Here is an 18,485-nt window from a genome sequence, read left to right as displayed (position 1 = left end):
GAAGTCAAGATGAAGGGGGAGACTTGTAGTGTAGTTGCTTCTTTTGTGAAGTTCTTCTCTTTTCATTACTACCTACCATTAGCATATGTTCATTACCACCTACTATTAGCATATATTCAAGGTCTTTGATACAGAAAGGAACCAGAGAAGGTATTTTTTTATACAGCATTATCCAATAATGCATAGAATTTGATATGACTAAGCTGAGAAACTATTGTTCCAAAAGGCATCTCCTCAAGTTAAAAAAAATAACTTTTTTTATAAATAGAATCTATCCTTCAGTATAATAGGATTTTTCTGGATTCCATCAATAATGTCAGAAATGATTCCTTACTTCCATTCCTCGAGCTCGGTTCACCAAACAGTATACCTCTGTGAGTGACATTATTCCCCCTCGTTCCTGTTTAAATATGAAATTATATTTAATACAAAGTGTGGTTGGTGGCAAAGTTTCCTGATATTTGTATAATGAGTATTAAATTACAGTACACCAGAAAATACATATGCAAAATATTGAGACAAATTCCATATTCAGATTTCAAAAGTTCTTCTTCAAGTTCTTCAAGTTATTTACAATGACTATTATTTACTAATTGGTCACAAAGGTCCTTTAAAGTTCTACGTGCATAAGGTCCACGATTCATTAGAGGTCATTCAAAAGGGATATCCCTATTTGAAACATGAATGTATTCTCTAACAGCCTGAAAGGTATCATTTTTTCAATACCTCTACAGGCAGTCTTTTGCTTTTAAGTAAAGACACTGCTGTTCATAATTAAAGGAAATCTTAGCATCTTCCACTTTCTATTGCTATTTCTACTCCCTTGAATCACACAGAATAAATCTAATCTTTCTTTCCATATGGCAGATCTTCAAGTACTTAAAAAATACTAACCTATCCTTCCTAAACTTCTCTTCTTCAGCACGAAGTATAATACAAAACCCTTTTGGAGATGTATGAGAAAAAAAAATGTACTGTCCTTGTATGTCATGTTAGAATCTCTACAATTATCATATGCAAATGCCTTCTAATCTGTCTCAAAAAATGTTCTATATTAGCCATTCAGATGGCATTAGAGATAAGAAACAAGAGGACTGCTTTTTGACTAAGAAAGTTGTGAATCTAATAATAATAATCTATAAAGTATAGCTATGGTAGAAATTAAATATAAAAAATTAAAATGTTAGCAGTTTCATTCAAAGCAATTAATACTTCAAAAAACAAAATAATAGAATATTAGTTGAAGATTAATCAAAATATAAGAATACTGAAGGAATTAAACACTACCAAAAATAAGGGAGTTTTATTTTGCATTTACCTCTAAAGGCACCTGGAGTATTCCAGCTAGTTGTTTTGCCAGCTGCATATGGTAATGTGTGCCTGAGCCATGTGTTTCCCTGGTAACTGGATTAGCTATACCCATACTCAGTAAGTAGGATTTAAACCTGATAGTCTAAATGGGAAAAAGGAAAAATACACATCAATAACAAGGCAGTTAGATTTGTTTTTCTTTAAAATTAAAGACCTTTGTTTCCTCTGGCCAATAATTAAATATTTAATTAAATGCTTAAGCTGCCCCCCCTTTCCTCCCCTAACCCCTTCCATTTACAGAACATTAAAATGTGAAAGGAGTCATCTAATCTAGTCAATTCATGGTAAGGAATTCTCTTTAAATTGTTCTCAACATAGGGTCATCTAGCCTTCATTTGAAGAACTTCAATGGGGAAACTCACAATCTTCCCAGTAGTCAATCATTCTTTGTTTTTCAATCATTTCAGTCACATACAATTCTTCTTTATCCCATTTGGGTTTGTTTGTTTGTTTTGGCAGAGATATGCTAGTGGTTTGCCATTTGCTTCTCCAGTTCACTTTAATAATTTTGTCCTTCATTCTCAAAGAAGACCATGACATCAGGGAGGTGATGCCATGACAAGCACATGAAATGGATTCAAGTGAGGCGAGGCTCTGCTAAGTCACCAGCCTCACTTTATCTCCAGAGTCATCTGGGTCCAGTGACCAGATAGGAATCAGAATGACAATCAGGGTTAAGTGACTTGCCCAGGGTTACATGGCTAGTAAGTGGCAGGTATCTGAGGCTGGATTCGAACTCCTGTCCTCTTGAATCCAAGGCCAGTGTTCTATCCACTGTGCCACCCAAGACAAAACAAAGCTAGTGTCAGAGTCATCACTGTGAGCTAATTCTAATTGTTAGGAATTTTTTCTTTATATTGAATCAAGAGTCTAAATCTTTCTGCAAATTCTTATACTATATTTATAATTTCTCATCATTTGTAATAGGGAAAGGACTTTCAGCAATATTCTGGATAAAATTAATAATATAGCCTCCCTCTTCCTTTACCTTTTCTTTCCTCATCTCATCAGTCTGGCAATGAAGAACATTAAGGTAACAATTACATTTAATATCAATCTCAAGGTTATCACTAGAATACCCTAAAAAAACTCAACTTCAAGCAATTTTTGGCCTAAAAGTCGATTTTCAAAAAAGATTGTAAAAAAGCTATCAGCTTTTACTTTTTGTAGTATTCTTAGCACACTAATATTTATATTTCCAGAAAAAACTTTTTTAAAAAAATCAACCTATATCCTATATATAAGCTATAACAACTTTAAGTCAAACATCTTATACTTTTGAAGTATTTTCACTTAATTTTAAGACCCCAAAACAAAAGCTCTATTAAAAGACCATAAAACATTAATTATACTGTTCATTTATTTATGTAAAAGTTTATATATATATATATATATAAACTTATATAGCTCTAAAAAAGAATACAAAACTCTTTACTTACTTCATCTTCTGTGATGTCACCTTGTTTATCCTTAATTTTATTTGCTATAGATTTGGATAATTCGACCATTTCTTTTGCCTATCAGAAAAAAGTACCCATATTTTCTATTTACGAAATGTGCTTAAAAACAATACAATTGTTATGACTATAACAAAGTAAATTAATATACCTTGACCATGAGTTTGCTGAGGTCTTCAAAAGCCTGAAATGAAAAGAATGACATTTAATGGTATAAATCTAAAAGGACTTCAATATTTTAAAACACTAAAAGCAATGTTTCTCTGATAACTTTATTATGATATGAACTGAAGATGAAAGGTCTCTAAGAAATACATGAAACTTTCTATTAATTTAAGGAGTCTGGAAAAATCACTATTGTCGAATACAATTTTTTTTTTGCAAGGCAAATGGGGTTAAGTGGCTTGCCCAAGGCCACACAGCTAGGTAATTATTAAGTGTCTGAGACCAGATTTGAACCCAGGTACTCCTGACTCCAGGGCTGGTGCTTTATCCACTATGCCACCTGGCCGCCCCCGAATACAAATATTCTAACTTCAAGTAAACTGAATTAATTTTGTTAAAAATTTCCTCAAAAAACAAAGAGTGTTGGGTCTGAAATAAGGAAGATTGTTCTTCCAGATTCAAATCTGGTCTCAATCATTTACTAACTGTGTGACCTTGGGCAAGTCATTTAACCTTGTTTGCCTCAGTTCTTCATCTGTAAAATGGGAGAAGGAAATGGGAAACCACTCTAATATTTTTGCCAAGAAAATCCCAAATAGGGTTACAGAGCAGACAGAACTGAAACAACAACAAATTTTTTATTAGTTTAGAAAACAAAATGATGGCATGTTAGAAATTGTTAAATTACTTTCAGAGAACAAAATAAAATGCTGTCATTTGATTTCTCTTGCTAAGAAATTAAGACCCAAAGGTATTTTTAGTGGATGCTTTGCTTGCCAAAAATGACTAAAATAGATGCAGAAATATTCAGTGCTAAACACTTCTGACTTTAATAGGTGTGATATTATACTTAGATGCTTATCCCAGTGAAGTGGTTAAATGTATTCAAATTTGTACAAGTTGAAGTTATAAGTATGTAAAATAGGATAATTGGTTTTAATCCAATGTAAATATGTAGTAGAAATTTGAATTGTGACCATTTCATGCAATTCATTGTTCATGTAATTAATGAGGACCTTAAGGAATATTTGTAGTGTTGGATGTTAGATATGGCCAGATTAAAATACACACATACCACGCATATGCACACAAACACATATTATATGCACACAATGACAAAAACAGATTATGAGACCCATAGCTAAAACCTGTAACAATGATTCAATGATTGTCAACTTTTAATATTACATCTCAGTATATTTCAATGGACCTGAAATCTTAATCTGAGCATTTCCTCTAACAATGCCCATCATTATAGATATAGATAGAAAGATATCACCACTTAATTTAAATACTGAACATTAAACTATCTTAATTTACTGAAAATTTCCTCCAAAAATCATTATGAAGTTTCACTGTGGAAAGTCAGGATTGTTGCTGCTGTTCATCCTTTGTTTAATAACTATGCCAGCAAAATGTAAGCTTCAGCAAGTTCTCTCAGGCTGCCAAGGTTTTGATTAAGGTCCCAGAAACAGGACATATCTGTCTCACAAGGTCCAATCCAGCTAAGAACAGGTAGGTTTATCATCTGGACATTTTTTGGCCATGGGAATCCATAAAATTAAAAATTAAAAATAGTCCTCACTGTGCAAACTTTCTTCTATAAATGATGGTGGAAGGGTAATAGAGAAAGTAGGCAGAAGTACTAAGAAACAGTTTTTAGGCTTTTTAGACTTTAGGCTTAGTTTTTAGACAAATACTGACTTGGTTATTATAATACTAAATGTGAAATCTTTCTCTAGTGACCATGAATAGATATACTATTAAAGAAAATAAAACATCTCAATCTTGAGATTCTTAATGCAACAAAATAGGAAGATATTTTGCAAGTTCTCACTGGAGATGAAAATAAAGGAATTGTTGTAGCTAGTTTCATCGTACATCAAATGGCAAAAAAAATAAAATTTCATGAGAAATTTATCTCTGAATTCAGAGCTTGTAACGATTCTTTGCAAAAAAGACCACCACAAAGATAACTGCAACTTATGTATAATATTTGCTGCAGGGGATGAAGAGAAGCATTATAAAAAGAACTTGATAAGACAGACTCAATTAAATTACCATCCATTTTCATATTTAGTGATTTTAATCTCAAAGCATAGGGAAGAACAGCAAAAAATATATTGAGGGGTAGCTATGTGGCATAGTGGATAGAACACCCTGAAGTCGAGAGGACCTGAGTTCAAATTTGTCCTCAGACACTTGATACTTACTAGCTATATGACCTTAGGCAAGTCATTCAACCCCATTGCCCCACAAAAACAAAACAAACAAAAAAAAAATTGAAAACATGGTTCAGAAGCACAAAACAAAGACTAGTAGACATTCTAAGACTCTCATATACTTACAAATCGTAAATTCTTTAAAGAAGGGAATAGGTATATATTAAATGTCAACTATGTACCAGCTTTTATCCTAAGACCTTTACAAATATTACCTCATTTAATCCTCATAACAACTCTGGGAAGTATGTACATTATTAAGCCTACTTTACAGTTGAGGAAACTTAGGCAGACACAGATTAAGTGACTTGCCTTGGGGGTCACCCAGTTAGTAAGCGTCCAAGGCTGGATTTGAATTTAGATCTCTCTAACTCTCTGGGCCCAGCATTTTATCCACTACACCACCAAGATATTTTAAGAAATTTGGAAGCAGGGACAGCTAGGTGGCGCAGTGGATAGAGCACCAGCCCTGGAATCAGGAGGATCTGAGTTTAAATCTGGCCTCAGACACTTAATAATTAGCTGTGTGACCTTGGGCAAGTCACATAATCCCATTGCCTTGAAAAAAAAAATTCATAAGTTCATCAGAGAAGTTACTTCCATATTTTTTCCCATAGTTGCTATTGCTGATTGTAATTCTCTTCATTCATTCCTTCCCACTCCCATTTATTCTATTTTCTCTTTCCTTTCAACTCTATCCCTTTTCAAAAGTGTGCTATGGGGCAGCTGAATGGTATAGAGGACAAAGCACCAGCCCTGGGGCCATGAGAACTCAAGCCCACATCCCACCCCAGACATCTAGCAACCACCTAGCTGTGTGGTCCTGGGTAGGCCACCCAACCCCACCACCTTGCAAAAAACAAAAAAAGTCTGTTGTATCTGACTTTCCTCTCCCATGATCTTCCCTCTCTTCTATCACCTAAACTCCCCCCTCCTACCCCCACCCCCATCCCTTTTCCCATTCCTCTCCTTTCCCCACTAAGGTAAGATAGAGTTCTATACCCTATTAAATGAGTATGTTGTTTCTCCTCTGAGCCATTTCTGATGAGAATGAAGGCTCACTCATCCCGCCCTCACACCTTTCCCCCTTCCACTCCATTGAAAAAGCTTTTTCTTGATTCTTTTACATGAACTATCTTAGCCCATTCTACCTCTCCTTTCCCTTTCCCCCTGTACATTCCCTTTTCACCCATTAAATCCTTCTTTATAATATATATTATCTTCAAATTCAGCTCTCTCCTGTGCCGTATCTAAAAAAAGCTCCTTCTAACTGCTCTAATAAATGAAAAAGTCCATATGAGTATTATCTGTATCTTCTTCCCATGCAGGAACACACACAGTTCATCATCATTAAATCCCTCATAATTTACCCTTCTCATTCACCTTCTCTATGCTTCACCTGAGTCCTGTACGTGGAGATCGAACTTTCTGTTCAGCTCTGGTTAACAGGAACATTTGAAATTTCCCTTGTTCACTGAAAGTCCAGCTTTTCCCCTGGAAGAGGATGTTCAGTTTTGCTGGGTAGTGGATTCTCAGTTGCATTCCAAGCTCTTTTGCCTTTCAGAATATTATATTCCAAGCCCTACAAGTCCTTGATGTGGATGCTGTTAAAGTTCTGGGCAATCCTGACTGTAGCTCCACAATATCTGAATTGCTCCATTCTGGCTGCTTGTAATATTTTCTCTTTGACTTGTTCTGGAATTTGGCTATAATATTCCGGGGGGTTTCTTTTTGGATCTTTTTCAGGAGATCAGTGAATTCCCTCAATTTCTATTTTGCCCTCTGTTTCTAGAATATCAGGGCAATTTTGCTGTAGAAATTCTTTAAAAATGAAGTCAAGGTGCTTTTCCTGATCATGACTTTCAGGTAGCCCAACAATTTTTACATTGCCTCTCCTGGATCTTTTTTTTCCAGGTCAGTTGTTTATCAATGAGATATTTCATGTTTTCTTCTAGTTTTTCATTCTTTTTCTTTCTTTCTTTCTTTCTTTCTTTCTTTCTTTCTTTCTTTCTTTCTTTCTTTCTTTCTTTCTTTCTTTCTTTCTTTTAAGGTTTTTGCAAGGCAAATGGGGTTAAGTGGCTTGCCCAAGGCCACACAGCTAGGTAATTATTAAGTGTCTGAGACTGGATTTGAACCCAGGTACTCCTGATTCCAGGGCCAGTGCTTTATCCAATGCGCCACCTAGCCGCCCCCTAATTTTTCATTCTTTTGTTATTGTTTTATTGTTTCTTGAGTCCTCACAAAGTCATTAGCTTCCTTTAGCTCCATTCTGCATTTGAAGGAGTTGTTTTCTTCAGAGAGATTTCTTATCTCCTTTTTCATCTGGCCAATTCTGCTCTTTAAGGTATTCTTTTCCTCATTAACTTTTTGGATTGTTTTATCTATTTGACCTAAACTGGTTTTTAACATATTGTTTTCTTCAGCATTTTTTTTGGATCTCCTTGACCAAGCTGTTGCCTTGGTTTTCATGATTTTCCTGCATCTCTCTCATTTCTCTTCTCAACTTTTCCTCTTTCTCTCTTACTTAATTTTCAAAATCTTTTTTGGGCTCTGCCTTAGCCTGAGACCAATTCCTATTTTTTCTTGGAGGCTTTGGATACAGAGGCTTTGTCTTTGTCATCTTCTGAGTGTGTGTTTTGATCCTCCATGGGATCTAAGTAATTGTCTATGGTCAGGTTCCTTTTTTCTGTTTACTCATTTCCCCAGCCTGTGACTTGGTTTTGGGGTACTTCCCAAGCTTCTGAGTGTTATTGGGGCACCCCTGCAAGGACCTCAGTTCCTTCAAGGCTCTGATTGCTCTCCTGCCTCTGCTCTGGTCTGTGGACAAGCACTCCCCTCTGCCCTGGAGCTGTGAGGAGGGTACCTGCTCTACAGCAATGAGGGGACCCCACACTGCGACCACAGTCCAAATATAGACGAAGCCACAGAGTCCTGTCCCAGGGACAGAGGAGAGACCTTGACAGTCTCCCCCCCACCCCCTTACCTTCCTTGGGCTGAGTGTCCTGGGAGTAGTTGCCAGGAGGTCCCTGCTAGGTGGTTCTGTGGCCTGCTTCCATTTCTGAGATCTGGGCTGTGCCAAGGGCTAGGCTGCGCTGAGAACCACAGCTATGTTGAGGGCCAAGCTGGCCTGGGTTCCATGCTCACTCTGGCAGATGTTACCCCACTGATCTTTCAAGCTGTGCTTGGTTTCTCTGGGTTGGCAGGTCTGGAAACTGCTTCTGCTGCCCTGAGCCAGAGCTCCCAGGAACCCTGGGGACATACAGGCTGTCTAGCACAATTATCCTGGCTGTGCTGCCGCCTCCTCCAATCATGTGGAACAGAGACTTCCCATGCTCTTCCAAGTTATCTTGGGCTACTCATTGGATATTTCTGTGGGTTCTGTCTCTCAAAAATTTAGTCATAATTTTAAGGTTTTTTGGAATATTTTGGGAGAGAGTTTCTGAGAAATTCTGCCCTCACGCCACCATCTTGGCTCTGCCCCTACTGAATAATATTTCAAAAGATAAAAACTTACTATATTCTGACAGTATATGATTAGTTATTGAGTTAGAAATTATTTCTGAGTGAGTTTACTATCTATACACTCAGCCCATGGACATGTTACAGCAAAAATCAAAATCAATGATAAATGAGAAAATAAAAAGATATGACACACAGTTGGGGCAATTCCAACCTGGCCTATTTAAACAAGTTCTTGAAACCAAAAACAAAAAATGGATAAGAAGCAAAATTAACATAGATACAACCATTCCTAAGGAAGTTTAACCCATATAAATCAATCATTATAAGGAGGAGGAGACAAAAGCACCTTGAAACCTCCTCTGGTACTTGATCTTTGTGCCAATAAGATGGCCAAAGGCAATACCAATTTAGAATCTAAACTCATCTGTAAAATCTGATCGAGGAAGATGATGAGGAGTGCTGCCTCATAAAAGCAACAACACACATTAGAGAAAAAAAGCAAGTCTACAGTAGAAAGCTTGAAAAGATAGTCAACCAAGCCAGATCCTCAGGGCATTTAAGGCTGACATTAGAAAGAAAACAACAGAACAAGTTGAAACAACTTCTAAGTTATTATTTTCATAAGAAACCTTTTCCTCAATCAATGACAGAAAAACCACCACAAACTGGACTTTGAAAGCACAGTCCTTGATGTACTGCATGAGGAAAGAGAAAGGGTCCTAAAGAAAACAAAGATGGGACAAGCAAATGATCAGACCAAGCCTATGCAAAGCAGCTCTGCAATGTTGCTATGAAAGGATTAGGAACCTAGAGCCAGAAAGGACATCCAAGGCAAAAAAGGGATTTCCCCAAGATCACAGAGGTAAAAAAGTGAGTTCTGAACCCAGGTCCCCGCCTCCAGAGCCAGCACTCTCCACCACCCCACCTTCCTAGAGGGCTTTCCACCACCCCAAGCCACCTTACTAGAGGGCTCTCCGCCACCCCACGTTGCCTTACAAGAGGCAACAGATTTAGAAGGCAATGAAGGACTGATTCTCGGGATATCTGAAGGAGAAAAGAATATCAAACATCTGGAAAAATCACAGATCTTACTGATATCAGAAATTGGGGCAATTAAGAAACTAGCACTAACCACCAACCACTAGGCCTCCTCTCCTATAAAATGTATGAAGATAATCCATACTTGAATGAAGGCCTCACTGATGAAAGTGGGAGAAGGGAACAAGAAAGATTTCCTAACTGCTCTTTTAGGGCTGACACACCCCTGGCTAAAAAGTATGGAGAATACAAATGTGAAAATATTCACTCTTTGTTGGCTCTAAAAAAAAAATCCATGGGGGGGGGCTAGATGGCCCAAAGGATAGAGCACCAGCCCTGGAGTCAGGAGTACCTGAGTTCAAATCCAGCCTCAAACACTTAATAATTACCTAGCTGTGTGGCCTTGGGCAAGCCACTTAACCCCATTGCCTTGCAAAAAAAAAAAAAACACCTTAAAAAAAATCCATTTTATTTGACTGACCAAAACACTACCTTTCTTAAAGATATCTACTCTATCTACAGAGTACATACTATTCAATTTTCAAAATCATATACAATTCCTTGAAAGACAAATCTTTATTCAGCGGTCCTATAATTATTAATAGCCATTTACCATTGCTATAGAGTTACAAAGTTCAAATGAAAAGATTATCAGGTCTTCTAGATGCCTGTTTGCAGATGACACTTTTGTTGACTAAAGAAAGTAATTCCCAGTACTCTATAGAATTCTCTTATAAAAGATCCATAATTACTCAAAAGAATTTGGGCTTATAATCTATGCAGGAAAAAAAATGGAAGAATGCTTTATCCAGGAGATGGCATGCCTTGGCTACAGGAGGCCAGGCCATGTTCCTGATCCATCAGTACATATATCTTAGACAGCCAATGCAGATGGAGAATGATCAGGGCTAGAATTTAACCGGGAGTGAACAGGTTGAACTGAAACAAAGACCTCTCTTTTTTAAAAAAACAGCAAAGTTCTTTCAGTGATGCTGTGTATCAAGTCATGGAAAACCAATCTGCAAAATATTAAAGCTGTGGGTCACCCAACAAAGGAAAATGAAAAAGGCACATGGTGTGACAAGGCTACAAACTATCATCAAAGATAAATGATTTAAAAGATATTACCAGAGAGACATATGAACAGAAAGGGGGTGAGCTACTCATATATCAAGAACAAAGGATCCCTGATCAGAAAAAAGTCAACAAAAGAAGCATTTATTAATCAGGAGCTAGACCAGCTAAGGGCTACAAAGGCACTACCCAGACACTAGCAGGAGTACTGGAGATTCAAAGAAAAGCAAAAACCAATCCTGTCATCAAGGGCTCACATTTATTTATTAATAGGGGAAACGACATGCAAACAACTATGCACAACTAAGATAAACACAGATAGAACCAGATAACACAGATATAAACAACATACAATCTGGTTGAGACCTAAAAAGAAAGATAACAGTAGTAAAAGAAAGTAGGGGGAAAAATAAATTTTAAAAGGGAGGGGCAGGAAACACTCTTGCTGAAGGTGGAACTTTAACCAAGACTTGAACGAAGTCAGTGAAGTGAGGGGGTAGAGATGAAGAGGGAGAGGGAAGTAGGCCTGGGGGGGGATGTCCAGTGAAAAAGCACACAACTGGAAGATGGAGCATCATGTAAATGGTTCAGCCAGAAGGTCAGTGTCTTTGGATCATGTAGTACTTGAAGGGGAGTAAGTGTAAGAAGACTGGAAAGGGAGGAAGGGATCAGTTTATGAAGGGCTTTAAAAGCTATGAATCATCAATCAACCCGGAGAAGACCAGCACTTTGGGAGACTTTATGGGAAGACGTAGACAAGAGGCACCTCGACTGAGAAGGAATGGGTGGGTTGCAGTACATACTAACAGAGGTGGTCTCCAGAGCAGAGCAGTGAGATCTCAGATTCATCCAAGTATCAAAAATTATTGAAATTGTACACTAAATATAATGTACACTAAATTTAAAAGAATATGTAGTGCTCCTAGCGTTTTAAAAATAAGAAATTTTTGGAGTCATCTAAGACAGTTGTGATCTAAAGCAGACAACCTTTCTATGATATTCTGTAGCCCACACAAATGTTATTTTCACACTTAGCTAACAATCACACCTTTAAAAAAAAAGTTGCTCCTGCGTATATTTTAAAAAATAATTAAACTTAGCAAGCTTGTGGTCATTTCTGTATATACAGAATATTGTCCATCTACAAAGGGATTTTGTTAAATGAATTGTGTGTTGTGAAAAATTCTTCTGACTACCAAGGGCAATCCTGGAAACAAAGGGGAATATGCACACACCTAACAGGAATTTCCTCAGATAAACAAAGGCTAAAATGCTGGATTCTTATCAGCAACAAACAGCAGATGCAGGAAACCTTTTGTGGGAAACTCTGGGCACTGGCTCTGATAGTAAGTCATTTGTAACATTGAAAGTCTGGGGCAAACTAAAAACCAGGCCTTTTCTTTGACTATACAACACACACACACACATACACACACAGAGATTTCACACTTTGGAAATACAAAGTACTAAAAGGGTTTTTTTCTCAGCAACAAAGAAAAAATGAACAAAATCTATTTATGTATTAAATTACTGATAGTATTCTATATCTTCATTTGGAAAAATAGCATCTATTATATCTAAATACTAGTAAATCCATATGGAAGGCATGATTTTTATCCTTGGTCCTCGATGAAGGCCATGACATCAGGGAGGTGATGCCATGATAAACACATGAATTGAATTTAAGTGAAGGGGGGCTGTGCCAAGTCACCAGTCTCACTTTCTCTAGTCATCTGGGTCCAGTGGTCAGATATGAATCAGGATGACTAGAAAAATGGAACTAAGGCATACACATAAATGTAAATCACTTCTAACTTATAAACATTTAGAATTTGAAGGTCCCTTAGAGGTAATCTAACTCTATCCCTCTTTTAAGAGCTAAGGGTATTAAGGGCCCAAAAGATAAAATAGCTTGTCTAAGGTCACAAAGCCAACAAGTGGCAGAGCTGGAACTTGACCTCAGGTCTTCTAACAGCATCCACAGTTCTTTTTCTCATAATCAATATATATTAAAAATAAATTTAAAACTGTTGTAAAGTATTTTAGTAAATACCTAAATTATTTAAAGAAATTATGAAAACAAAAGTTTCTTGATTCCTACCTCCCTCATTCCTTTATTATCTTGTAAAGAGAACTCTGCCCCCCATTCAAGTAAAAGCAATTTACCCACTTAATCATGCTTACTATCCATTACAATCTGATTTTCCAGTTTTTTTTATTTAATTTTTGCTTTTTTTTTTGGGGGGGGGGGGAATGGGGAGATTTGGTCTGCACTGTGATTTCATAGGTTTAAGACAGTTGCAGTGAGGAAATTCCCCATTCCAAAGCACGTCTGTAACTATTCTTGAATGAACAGTGTTTGACAATTGAAAGGGGACATAGCAGGATTAAGTGACTTACCCAGGGTCACAAGGCCAGAAGTATCAGAGGAACATGAACAGTCAGTACAAAAAGTCCTCGACTGTGGGTCATTCTGCCTCAGCATCAGATCTTAAAGGCCCATGCACTTTCCTTTTACCACACATCAGTTCAGTTTCCCCTGAAATCCTGAACAGGGTCCTGAGTGCACACAACTACACAAGGTGAGTGGTATGAGGAAGTCCAGCAAAGTAGATGCACATGCCTGGGCCAGAAATACCTGTGTTCAGGTTCTGGTTCCTGTTATCTGTGCACTTTTGGCAAGTCCATTAATGTTTGTTGTCTTTGTCTCAGAGAACTCCTGACTACTTCTCTATGAAGACATATGCAGGGGACCTGCAAGCCTCAAATATTCAAGTGCCTCTTTCTAATTCATTTCACTAGGGTTTATAGTGACTGTATTCAAAGACCATGGAATTCATGCTAACCAGTCAAGGGAGCAGAGTGTAATGAAATGAATGCTGATGTCTCAAGTCAACCACATTAGCTGGGTAACACTAGGCAAGTCCCTTATCCTTTTATATCCCTGATTTCCTTAGCTAAAGAAATCTTTAAGTTCTTCAATAGGTGAATCTCACTCAATACCTGGTCTACCCTCATTCTAGGGTTATTGTGAGATGGAAGGAGAACATGAACCTGAAAGCAGCCCATAATCTATATAGTTTATACAAATCAAGTATTATCACCAACATTACCATTATTATGATTGAATCCAAGATTCCACTACTAACAAGACAAAAATGGTCCAAAATACAAAATCATTTAAATAAAACCTTTTCTTTTTTTTAGTTTTACTTTTAAAACTGGGCTACAAGAGAATGTCTAAAACTTGGATACTGACAAGGAATCACATTGCCTAGGATCCCTTCTTTTTCAGACAAGACTCTCCTGGATGGATTAGTCTCATGCCCCAGAAAGCACATGTGGATATTTCTGGGGAGTCAAGGTACTTGCAAAGAGAGTATCCCATTTATTGTCCTTGTCTCCCCACACAAGGCCTGACAGAGAACAGGAATTTCCTACTTCACCTAGTCAAAAAAGATCTTCAAGGAGAGAGAGACTATAATGAAACCTTGAACACTGGGAATTTTACAAGGTCTTAGTGAATCTGTTGTTACAAGCAAGGATCTGATTATAAAATCTAGCTGCTCCTAGGGGGTTTGAAGAAAATCTGCTTGAAAGTGACTTGCCTGCCAAGGGGCCTATTGATGCCAACATAAAGAATATGCTAATGAAAAAGCATCTTTCTTTCAACTTTCACATCTGAATATCTCTGTAACAGAGCTACAGAGGTCCTCTGTGCCTGGAATGCCTTCTCCACATCTCTGCCAGTTATAATCCTACCCATTTTTCAAAGCCTAATTCAAGTGCCAGTTAGCCTTCCTTGGTTCTCTTTGAATTAAAATTCCTCCTTCCTATAAATTCTCACGGTACCCTGCACCTCTAGTTCACTTTCACATTCAGATTTATTTGTATATATATATATATATATATATATATGTATATATATATATATATATATATATGTCTAACTCTCCCTACTAGGGCAAGAACTGTGATTTATTTACCTTCACCTGCCCCATCAAGTTCCATAGCACAGGATTTATAAATACAATAAATGCATGTTTATTGAGCTGACTTCTCAACCTGAGACACAAAACGTTAATCAGCAAAATATGAATAAAATGAAAACTTTTTCTACATTTTACATTTTAGTCACTATTGGAAATTTCCATGAAAAATTTCAAAGAGATCATGGAGAGTTCAGGTACAGAAATTAAGTAGCAATGTTATCTACAACTAGACTGAAATTCTTCTGAAGACACAGAATGCATTGCCATTTTCAATCATTATGTGATATTTAAAAACTATAAAACAAGGTGGCACAGTGGATAGAACACAGGACTTGGAGTTAGGGAGACCTAAGATCAAATCTAGTCTCAGACATTTATAGGTGTATGTCTTGGGAAAAGTTATTTAACTGTACTGTGTCTCAGTCTACTCATATAAAATGTGAACTAAGGAAAATAACAGCACCTCTCCTCACAGATTATTGTAATGATAAAATTAAGCTATCATATGTAAAGTGCTTTGCAAACCTGAAAGCGGTTTAAAAATGCTATTACTACTACTATTGCTATTGAGCATATTTATAATTGAGGTAGAACAAATAAGGCATGCCATATTCTGAAATGAAAAATAAAATAGATAAGCCTAGCAGTATATAAGTATCACAAGGAAATAAAAGGATAAGAATTCTAGGAGTTTGAGTAGTTTCCTCTATAGAAAATTTATGGAAAAGAGGACAGTAATCACATATAAGGAGTAGATGTGTTGTGGAAAAACCATTATGTGGTGTACAGAGTGGTCCTCAAAAGTCAAAAGTATAAAATTTAATTAAGGGAGGATGATAGTATCAGATTGAGTAACTACCATGCAAGCCCAGATGCCAATAAAATCCTCATTATAATGCCTTTCTTATTTTGGTATTTGTCTGAAAACTATGAGATAATATTGGGACATAAAAGGAAACCTACCATAATAAAGTATTCAGATAAAATCTCAGTATAACAAAAAATACTAGATTTCCAAGTCTGAGAAAATGGTTCACTTATTCCTAATATTCAACACAATTCAGTTATCAAAAACAAGATAATCTGAAGTTTCAGAAAGTCCACTATAATAGAATCTGATCTGTAAAAGTATGAGGCTTACAAGGCAGAGTAGGTATAAAATGAATTACAAAAGACATTAGATAATCTCTTTCCTCAGACTTAACCACAATTTAAACATTGAGATTTTGTCCATATGTTAAGTAACCACTAACCTCCATTTAATTTTAGAATTATGGTACATATGCTAAATGATTTTTTGCAAGTTGTTTCATTAGTTTAGATTTTAACATTTTGGTGACTCCCAGAAGTACCAGCTGAAACTGGGATTATATTCAGAATGTTCATATATTAGAAAAGATTTCTTTTAACTGTATCACGTAGAAATCAAAGATCACTTTAACTGTATTAAGTATGGAAAACTACAAATAACTTTATCAACTAAGCACATAATTTAATGCATATTTAGTTTGTTAGATTCTTTTTAAATTTTTGTTTCTATGGTTTCTTCTATATGATGACCCACTATTCAGATATCTCTTAGTTGGTATCCCCCCCGCCCCCATAACCAACAACTCAAACTTGTGAGATGTGCTGTCAGGGTTAATATTCAGGAGATGGAATTTTTCCTCTAAGTTAGTCAAGTGAACTGAAAGAAAAATGAATACTTGGAATAGTCTATTCAAAAGTACAACTCTAACCAGTTGAGCACAAACTTCAAAAAGAATAGCTATGGGGTGGCTAGGTGGCGCAGTAGATAGAGCACTGGCCTTGGAGTCAGGAGTACCTGGGTTCAAATCTGACCTCAGACACTTAAAAATTACCTAGCTGTGTGGCCTTGGGCAAGACACTTAACCCCATTGCCTTGAAAAATCTAAAAAACAAAAAAAAGAACAGATATGTCTTCCCTTCAGTTCTTTCTGGAAAAAAGTGTTTGGTTAAAATATTCCCACATAAAACAGAGATGTTATTAAAAGCAGAGGTGACTCTGAACCTACACATACATAGCAGTTTATAGGATAAAATAAGTCACAGTTACATTTAAAAACAACAATGAATGCATTTAGGCTCAAAGGAAAAGGTGACTTGGAAGCAGAGCAATAATTACCTCGGAAATGTTTTTGTCTGTTTCTTTTCTCTTTTCTTCTAGTTTCCTTTCAATTCCTACAATTCCTACAGCCCTTACTCTTTCTGGCTGAAAAATAAAAACATATAGGATTCAGGAAGGAAATTTCAGACCTTTTTTTCACCTACCACACTGTGTTTCCACTTATAGGAAAAGGCTCTACAAAGAAAATGAAGCTGTAAACAGAGTGAACCCTTTCATCCAACTTCCTTTCAAAACATCACCCTTATCATATAGCGGAATAGCAAGCAGTACTCTCTAAATCCTTAGGGAAAAAAACTAAACATAAGCAAAATTCTATATTCAATCCTATATTTTTAGAAACATTATCAAAACTTCCAACTTTCCTCCCATGTTTCTGTTATTTGTAACTCTTTTCTGAATGTGGTATTGTAAGAAGAACATTAGAGTAAAAGCAAGGAAGATTTCAAAATCCATCTCCAAAATCGACTATGTCACCATGAACAAGCCACCTACTAAGTTCTCTGAGTCGGATTCTTCATATGTAAAAATATCTGAAATATCTACCTCACAAGATTGTCATAAAGATCAAAAGAAATGATAAAGTGATTTGGAAACATTAAAGTCAAAATGCTATATAAATGTCAGTAATTATTATTTGTTATCATTATCTGAACTGATAATACAACATATAGATTTTAAAAATGAAGTCTCCACTGGGCCTCAAACTGTCAGTGATTAATTTAGACTACATAAGTTTTCTTCTTTATAGGATTCTTTCTGAAGTAATCTCTTTCTAGGTATATAAATAAAAACCTGGTTTTTAAAATAAAATATATTTGTCTATTTCCATTAGGCAATATATAACTGTACTTTTCAATCATGAATCAACTGGAAGATATTTGCTCCTAGAAAGTTCTGTTTATAAGATGTAGCTTTTTTTTTTTACAAAATTAGAAAATTTCAATGGTTTAAAAAAATACCTCTTGTCCACTCTTCCTTTGCATTAGCTGGGACACTGGCACATTCTCCCATCGTCTATGAGTCATTTCTTCTGATAAACGCCTATAAAACTGTGTATATAAGTAAAGTTGAGATTATCAATCTGTAGAACTCATCTTCGTCATTACTTAAAAATCTCTTCATTCTGTTACAATAGCTACAATAGCTAGTTACTCTGCATGGTACTCTCATAAACAATTCTTTTCTAAGGTAACCAGCAGAAAGAGAAATTAGCTGCTTACACAAAGTCCCATACAAAAATGTCCTAAATTAAAAATTGCTTACAAATAACACTTCATTTGCCTACCATGTAGCTTGTATTAAAGTGAATATAATGTCAGAAATAATGTATAACTATTTTTCAAAAAAGAAATTGAAAATGTATCTTGTTAAAATATGAAGGCAGGTATCAGGAATCAAAAACATCTATTTTTACAAAAAGGAGGTAGTGATTATTAGCTATATAAATGACTTCAATCACTCAATATTTACTACATATCTACTGTTCACTAAGGTGGTCTAAGAGAGAATTTTAAAAAAAGGGGGTGGGCATAAAAAAAATAGCAAGAGAAGGTGG

At 36.1% G+C, this 18,485-nt stretch overlaps 1 protein-coding gene across 2 annotated transcripts in view; it reads right to left on the bottom strand.

The window, feature by feature from the left end:
• VPS36 (vacuolar protein sorting 36 homolog) overlaps nucleotides 1-18,485 on the bottom strand; it is a 46,285-nt gene that overhangs the window by 9,864 nt on the left and 17,936 nt on the right. The window contains exons 5-10 of one of the 2 annotated variants that reach the window (XM_074217209.1): nucleotides 17,890-17,979; nucleotides 16,928-17,014; nucleotides 2,980-3,012; nucleotides 2,811-2,888; nucleotides 1,319-1,453; nucleotides 335-400 (exon numbers count right to left, since the gene is read on the bottom strand). In XM_074217209.1, the coding sequence (XP_074073310.1) occupies nucleotides 335-400; nucleotides 1,319-1,453; nucleotides 2,811-2,888; nucleotides 2,980-3,012; nucleotides 16,928-17,014; nucleotides 17,890-17,979 (489 nt within the window). The remainder of the gene's footprint in view (nucleotides 1-334; nucleotides 401-1,318; nucleotides 1,454-2,810; nucleotides 2,889-2,979; nucleotides 3,013-16,927; nucleotides 17,015-17,889; nucleotides 17,980-18,485) is intronic. The other variant, XM_074217210.1, reaches the window with a different exon arrangement.

The sequence above is a fragment of the Macrotis lagotis genome, chromosome 1 (genome assembly GCF_037893015.1).
Source record: "Macrotis lagotis isolate mMagLag1 chromosome 1, bilby.v1.9.chrom.fasta, whole genome shotgun sequence".
Lineage (NCBI taxonomy): Eukaryota > Metazoa > Chordata > Mammalia > Peramelemorphia > Peramelidae > Macrotis > Macrotis lagotis.
Note: the sequence above shows the minus strand (reverse complement) of the source record. Positions and strands in the feature narration are given on the sequence as shown.